At 35.6% G+C, this 8,469-nt stretch overlaps 1 protein-coding gene across 4 annotated transcripts in view; it reads right to left on the bottom strand.

Annotated features, from left to right (window-relative positions):
* Positions 1-8,163, bottom strand: part of LOC145823217 (receptor-like protein EIX2) — a 192,369-nt gene extending 184,206 nt beyond the window's left edge. Inside the window, exons 1-3 of one of the 4 annotated variants that reach the window (XR_014365489.1) lie at positions 5,253-8,163; positions 5,021-5,072; positions 4,408-4,600 (exon numbers count right to left, since the gene is read on the bottom strand). Coding sequence is in view for 1 of the 4 variants with exons in the window: in XM_082922774.1 (XP_082778900.1) it covers positions 5,256-8,135 (2,880 nt within the window). In the remaining 3 variants the exon portion in view is untranslated. The other 3 variants (XR_014365490.1, XR_014365487.1, XM_082922774.1) reach the window with 3 other exon arrangements.
* Positions 8,164-8,469: the final 306 nt, after the last annotated feature.

Here is an 8,469-nt window from a genome sequence, read left to right on the forward strand (position 1 = left end):
GTAGGTGGCTGGTAGTGGTGGGTAGTTGGTGGTGTCAGGTGGTGGATGGTGGTGGCAGGTAAGTAATGAGTGGTGGTGGCAAGTAGGTGGTGGTGGTGGTGGTGAGTGGGTGACAGGTCGGTGGTGGCTGGTGGGTGATGGTAGCGGGTGGTGGGTGGTGGTGGCAGGTGGTGGTAGGGGGTGGGTGGTGGTGGCGGAAGACGGTAGTGGAAAATGGTGGCGGGTGGTGGGTAATGGGCTCTACAAACCTAAAAGGAAATGAAAAAAAATGGGGAAAGACGGGGGAAATTGAGGTTTTTAGGTTTAGATTTTCGGAATATTTTTAATATTCTTAATATTTAATTTTTTAAATATTTTAATTTTTTAATTTTTTAAATATTTTTAATATTTTTAATGTTTATACATGCTTAAAAAATTAATTGACAAAAAAATTAATTGACAGAAAATAATTGACATAAAAGTTGTTTGAAAAAAAAAATGATTTGAAAAAAAAAATATTCAAAAAAATTACTTAAAAACAATTAATTGAAAAAAAAAACATTTTTTTATTTGAGTATTTTAAAAATAGTTTGGTTATGACTGTTGATCAAAAATACGGATATCGAGTTATGAGTTATGTATTTGATTATCAATTATATATTGAATTAAGTTTTGAAAACTATTTTAAAAACTCATCACCAAACAAATTTTTTTATTTCACATGTCACATCAAACTTTCAAAACTCAATTCCACATACAATTCAAAACTCAATTCAACACTCTATTAAAAAATCATAATCAAACAAATTTTTTGTAGTAGAGGAAAGGGAGCGACAATAGTGGTGAAAGTGATGGATAAGAGGTGGTGGTGGTGGTGGTGGTGATGGCGAAGGAGATTAGTGATGAAGTTGTGGTAGTGGTATGGGAGATGGGAGATGGAGTGGCGGCGGTGGATGAGAGGTAATAGTAGTAGTAGTAGTAGTGGTGGTAGTGGAGTGGTAGCAATGGTAGTAGTCATGGTAGTCGTAGAGGTGAAGTGGCGACAGTGGAAGTAGTGGTGGTGGTGGAATGGCGTTTGCAGTAGTGGTGAAGGTGGTAGAGGAGATGGGTGGTGAGAGAGAGATGAATGAGAGACAGATAAAGGAGAGAGAGAGAGAGAGAAAGAGAGACAGAGTGATGAGCGAGAGAGAGACAAAGTGGTCGCTAAAAGTGCATTTTCTTGTAGTGGATCGATAAATCGAGAGGGAGCTCAGTAAATAGAGAAGACGGGAGGGAGAGAGTGAGCAACGCAAACATAGTGGTAGAAGAGAGAGGGAGAAAAAGAGAAAGAGAAAGAAATAGAGATAGAGATAGAGAGTGAGAGACAGAAAAGAGACAGAGAGAAGAGAGATACACGAGAGAGACAAAGAGAGATAGAGAGAAGAGAGATGAACGAGAGAGACAATGAGAAAGATAGAGAGACAGAGAGAAAGATAGAGAGATGAGCGAGAGAGACAGAGAAAGATGAGAGAGATTAAGAGAAGAGAGATGGGCAAGAGAGATAAAGAGAAGAGAGATGAACGAAAGAGACAGAAAGAGAAGAAATGAGAGAAGAAATAGATGAGTGAGAGACACAGAGAGAGAGAGAGACAAATAGACAGACAAATATAGAGAGAAGAGTGATGAGTAAGAGAGAGAGAGAGAGAAAGAGAAGAGAGAGATGGAGATGAAAAAATGGATGAAAAGGTATAGACAAAGAGAGAGATAGAGAGAGAGAGAGAGAGAAAAGAGCGAAAAGAGATAAACGAGAGAAAAACAGAGAGAGATAAGTGAGAGAGGTAAAGAGAAGAGAGATGAGAGAGATAAAGAAAAGAAAGTGCCGTCTCAAAAAGTCACATTTTTTGGCGACAGCAAGTTATGCCGTCTCAAAAAGTCACATTTTTTGCTTGAGACGGCAAGTTGTGCCGTCGCAAAAAAGTTCCGTCTCATAAGCCCACTTTTCTTGTAGTGAATCGTAGATAAAAATTTTCAACACATTTTTTATTAAAATTTAGTCAAATTATTTATATGTATGTCTGTGTATATAAATATTTTAAAATGTATATTGTTTGTATATTACCCTTTTTATTGTATTTAGTAAGTAAATCTAAAATAGAGATATGTGGTTAGTGGTTTTGAGTTGGTTATGATCAAAGTTAGGGGTTATTGGTGAAAATGATGTTAGTTATAAGATGTGGTTATGAGATATGTGATGGTGGTTACGATCAAAATGGTATGGTTACGAGCCAAAAGGTATTGGTTATGAGATGTGGTTATGAGATATGTGATTAGTGGTTATGAGTAAAGTGGTGTGGTTATGAGCCAAAGAATGTTGGTTATGAGATATGTGATTAGTGGTTATGAGTAAAGTGGTGTGGTTATGAGTCAAAGAATGTTGGTTATGAGGTATGTGATTAGTGGTTATAAGTAAAGTGGTGTGGTTATGAGCCAAAGAATGTTGGTTATGAGATATGTGATTAGTGGTTATGAGTAAAGTGGTGTGGTTATGAGTCAAAGAATGTTGGTTATGAGATATGTGATTAGTGGTTATAAGTAAAGTGATGTGGTTATGAGCCAAAGAATGTTGGTTATGAGATATGTGATTAGTGATTATAAGTAAAGTGGTATGGTTATGAGCCAAAGAGTATTGATTATGAGATATATGACTAATGGTTATGAGATATGTGATGTTAATTATGATCAAAGTGGTATGACTATGAGCCAAAGGGTGTTATGAGATATGTGATTAGTAGTTATGATATATGTGATGTTAGTTATGAGCCAAAGAGTGTTGGTTATGAGATATGTGGGTAATGGTTATGAGATATATGATTGTTGATTATGAGATATGTGATTTTGGTTATGAGCAAAGTGATGTAGTTATGAGTCAAAAGGGTGTTTGGTTATGAGATATGTGGTTATTAGTTATAAGATATGTGATATTGGTTATGATCAAAGTGATGTGGTTATGAGCAAAAGGGTGTTGATTATGAGATATGTAATGTTGGTTATGAGTCAAAGGGGGATTGGTTATGAGATATGTGATTAGTGGTTATGAGTAAAGTGGTGTGGTTATGAGTCAAAGAATGTTGGTTATGAGGTATGTGATTAGTGGTTATAAGTAAAGTGGTGTGGCCAAAGAATGTTGGTTATGAGATATGTGATTAGTGGTTATGAGTAAAGTGGTGTGGTTATGAGCCAAAGAATGTTGATTATGAGTATGTGATTAGTGGTTATGAGTAAAGTGGTGTGGTTATGAGTCAAAGAATGTTGGTTATGAGATATGTGATTAGTGGTTATAAGTAAAGTGATGTGGTTATGAGCCAAAGAATGTTGGTTATGAGATATGTGATTAGTGATTATAAGTAAAGTGGTATGGTTATGAGCCAAAGAGTATTGATTATGAGATATATGACTAATGGTTATGAGATATGTGATGTTAATTATGATCAAAGTGGTGTGACTATGAGCCAAAGGGTGTTATGAGATATGTGATTAGTAGTTATGATATATGTGATGTTAGTTATGAGCCAAAGAGTGTTGGTTATGAGATATGTGGGTAATGGTTATGAGATATATGATTGTTGATTATGAGATATGTGATTTTGGTTATGAGCAAAGTGATGTAGTTATGAGTCAAAAGGGTGTTTGGTTATGAGATATGTGGTTATTAGTTATAAGATATGTGATATTGGTTATGATCAAAGTGATGTGGTTATGAGCAAAAGGGTGTTGATTATGAGATATGTAATGTTGGTTATGAGTCAAAGGGGGATTGGTTATAAGATGTGGTTATGAGCTATATGAGTAGTAGTTATGAGATATGTGATTAATAGTTATGAGATATGTGATAGTGGTTATGATCAGAGTGTTGTGATTATGAGCTAAAGGATATTGGTTATGAGATGTAGTTATGAGATATGTGATTGTAGTTATGAAATATATGATATTGGTTATCAACAAAATGGTGCTGGTTATGAGATATGGTTATGAGATAAGTGATGAGAGCTCATAACTAAGTTATGATTAATTTGATTATAGTTATGAACAAATATGATTTTAGCTCATAACTATAAAAAGTGACCTGCTTACCAGGTCACTTTTAATGATGTGGCTCAATCTGAGCCATTGATTTTCGATGTACCATACATTTTTTAAACAAAATGTACTATAGACTTACCCATGAATTGGACTTTCCAATAACAAATTATCGAGGCATATCCACCCACAGAAAATAAAATATAAAAAAAATCAAATAAACGAATTTCATGTATTTTCCTTTTTAATTAATTTCTTGAAAGTAGAATAAATTCCTCCAAATAGAAGCTATATTTTCATACAACAAGCAGGTCATGAGTATATAGTCATGCTCAATAATTTACAAAATTAACTAGACTGGTAATAAAACAAACATTTCATAGCAAAAAACATTTTGCAATCCATCCGAACACACAATCCACAATACAATTACACATGAAAATAAATATTTATGAAGTTATTTCATCATTTCAACAAATACATAGAGGGCCTAGTAACAGTTGGTGCTGATAGCTCCGTATGCTCTAAACTCGCTGCTCGTGTCTCTTAGGCGTGGCCTAACTTCCTGGAAAACATAGCAAAAAAATGGAAACAAAAAACAAAAAATAAAAAAACGACAATGTGATTATCAGTTATATTAAAGCCAACTAAATATTGACTAGCCATCAATATAGTTTATAAACAGAGGATTAATTCAGTATCATTGAATAAATATGGCACAACTTTAATGCTTTTGTTAGGTTTGCAATGGCAGAGCACATCATCATCACTGTTATTACAAGATTTACAAAATTATTGTTGGAGTGAATGACTTCTGCAAGAAAAGAAAAAATGTATATAGGAATAGAAGTTGGATATAATCAAACAGAAAAGGATCAGAAGGTAAAGCTAATTTTTGGATCATTTTATTTATCAGTGACAACTAAACATATAGTGGATGTCAAGCCATTGCTTGGTCAAAAATTAGGGTGGCAATAGAAGTTACCATATAGATAGATCTTGAGACCAATGAGCTGAAGATTGCTTGCAACATAGACCTGCACACGTGTATTATAATTATAAAATAGACCTAAGAAAACCCACAAAACTCAAGCAAATAGCAAGTGTGTGCTTAAATCAGCTTATGCAGGATTTGAAGAAAAAAAAAAATGTCTAACTTGTTAGCAAAGATCAAGACACAAAAAGATAAGACAACAAAATTGAAAAAAAATACTTACCGTTTACCTCTGAAGCCTCCTTTGCAGTCTAGCCATACCCAGTGCACTTGTAACATAAAACCAATTCTTTATCCGGTCCAAGAACTCGAAATAGGCATGTCTAGATGGTTTGTTAAAAATCATAGTGCCAAAAACTGTCCAAAATCCAAGGGTGAAACCTAGCCCCATACTAATGTAAAATCCAGTGGTAATAAACTTGTCATCATCTTCTTGAACAAGAACTGGAGTTTCCACAACTATTTCTTCTCCTGGACATTTATTTGGAAGTGGAAGCCCACAAAGTTTAGGGTTTCCTGAGTACACAGAGGAATCAAAGCTTTGCAATTGAGTGCTTATTGGGATTTTTCCTGACAACCTGTTATTTGATAAATTCAACACACTGAGAAAATTTGGGTCAGCGAGACTGGTAGGAATTGCGCCAGAAAGCTCATTTGTAGACAAGTCAAGAGAATCCAACAATTTCATATGACCAACTTCTTGGATGATATTTCCTGTTAAACTGTTTCGTGATAGGTTCAAAGAAACCAACCCTACAAGACTCCCAACTTGTTTAGGAATTTTCCCAGCAAGTTTATTGCTAGAAAGATCAATGCTTTTTAGTAGTCCCAAAGTAGTTCTGTATTCCGATTCTTGTCCTTTCCACAGCACCAAAGCATTGTCAATATAGCTGCCACCTTGATAACCTTTGCCAAGAAATGCCAGATAATAAAAAGAAAGGGTTGCACTAGAACTCTTACTTTCCACCATGGCTGTAAAATTGTCAAAACAGTTTGGTATGTTTCCTGATAAACGATTTTGGGAGAAGTCCAAAATTTGAATTTGGTTAAGATGACATATATGTCGAGGGATGCTTCCCTCAAACTCATTGGATCGTAGACTCAGAACAATTAAACTTGTTAGGTGTGCCCCTATCCATACTGGTACTTTTCCTGTGAATCTATTTCCTCCCAGATCAATCATCGTTAACTTTGTGCATCTCTTTAGTGAAGAAGGAACTTCCCCAGAGAAATTGTTGTTACGCAAGTGCAAAGTTTGAATCTGGCCTAGGGAACCCATTGAGCTCGGAATTTTTCCATACAAATTATTGTATGCCAAATTAATGATGGATAGTGCTTTGAGGTGCACCCAACTGCTTGGAAGCTCTCCTGATAGTAAGTTATTTGAGAGGTCAAGATAGGTGAGCTCCATACCCGTATTTGCACATAAGAAAGAAAGTGAACCTGAGAACTTATTTTTGGAGAGATTCAGAAGTGTTACATTAGGAGGAACTAGTGGTATTGGACCCATGAAGTGATTCGAACTTAAATCTATAGTAGGATAGCCACGATACTTCAATGAGAGATCAGGTAACAAGCCTTTGATCAGATTGTTAGAGAGATTTAAAGAAATCAAACCTGGGGATAGATCCCATAACCAATTAGGAACAACATCTGAAATTCCATTACTTGAGATATCAAGCTCAGAGAGGTTATTTTTCGTTTGAAGCCATTTTGGAAAATGAGGCCCCAGCTTACAAGATGACAACATTATAGTATCGAGTTGGAAAGGAGGAACCCAATCAGAACTGAAGTTAAAAGAGACTATGCCTTTTAACGAATTGGAAGCGACACTGAAAAACTCAAGCTTGGAAAGTTTTCCAATATTTCTGTGCATGGTCCCATTCAATTGATTGTGTCCAAGCTCTAACTCTGTCAATGATGGAAACATTGAAAGGTCAGGTAGTGACCCTATAATTTGGTTTCCATATAACCGAAGATAAACAAGACTACGAAGTTGTCCAAAAGTTTCTGGGATGGACCCACTTAATTGATTATAGCCAACAGACAATTCTCTTAAGGAAGAAAATCTTGTAAAATCAGGCAATGGACCACTAAGTCGATTGTCATCCACCAGCAAAGCCTGCAGTGAGTCCTCTACCCCAGACAACTTTTGAAGGAACTGATGAAATTCTTCAGTTAAATTGTTTCCAGACAGATGTAAAGATTGCAAACGAGTTAAATTTGCAAAGGATTTTGGAAGGGCACCTTCAAGATGACTGTAACCAAGACTGATATTTGTGAGGGAAATCATGCCTCCAAAAGAATCAGGAATCGGACCTTTTAACTGGTTACCAAAAAGGTCTACATCGATAAGGCTACTACTAAAGTTGAACAACCAACTGTATATTGAAGAAGAGAGATAATTGCCAGATAGATCAAGTACAGAAAGAGACATGGAAAAATTAAAAGGAAGCGAGGGATGAGTGATGTCAGGAAGTCTACAATCCCTTAAACTTAACTCTTTTAGGAGAGGGAGATTATTGATAGATTGAATCCAGTCGACCGCTTTACTGAGGTTAACAGAACTAAGGTCCAAGTGACTTAATAAAGAAAGATGAGAAAGCAGCTCAAGATTTTCACACTTAAGATTAGAATTGTAGCCAAGATTAAGATACTGTAAGTTAGAAAGGTTGCTTAACTTTGTGATGTGGCTATGAAAATTGTTTCCACTGAGGTCCAAATACTTCAAATGTTGCAATTCAAGCAATGAAGTACTAATCTTACCATGCAGTGGATGATAAGAAGCATCGAACGATAAATGAAGATCGAGCATGGTGACATGACCAGTGTGGTTGTTGCACCCAACTCCATTCCATTCGCAACAATCTTTTTTATCTTCTTCACTCCCCCAAGATGAGAGACGACCATAATCATCGATAAGAGCATCTTTAAACTTGAGCAGAGCTTGTCTTTCCCTCTCTATGCACTTGGTTTTAGCATCTTCTTCAACTCTTGAGGAGAGTCCACGAGCAGGCTTCATGCATAGTAAAAGTGAAACAACGACAAACACATGGAGAAATTGATGAAAATTTTCAACCATCACCGTTTTCATGAACATGTTCATGATAAGATGACGCAGCAAAAATTAATACCAAAATGAAGTAGCAAATACACCAAGAAATGAGGATTTGCAATTTTTGGTTTTCTGATTTTTATTTGCCATGGAATGACCACCTTTTATATTGTAGTTGCACCAATAATTGTCAACTCATTCAAGACTCTTTTTTTAAATTTTTTTTTTTTTTTTTTTTTTTTTTTTTAAATCGGTTGGAAAGTACTTACAAAAAAGAGAACTATTCTATCAACCACATCACTAGCCTAACAATAGTTAAAAAGTCAATCATCACCAAACCGAACAATTAATCACCAATCACCATACTCAAAACTCAACAACCATC

The sequence above is a fragment of the Camellia sinensis genome, chromosome 1, assembly GCF_055761805.1.
Source record: "Camellia sinensis isolate YWXY chromosome 1, ASM5576180v1, whole genome shotgun sequence".
Classification (NCBI taxonomy): Eukaryota; Viridiplantae; Streptophyta; class Magnoliopsida; order Ericales; family Theaceae; genus Camellia; species Camellia sinensis.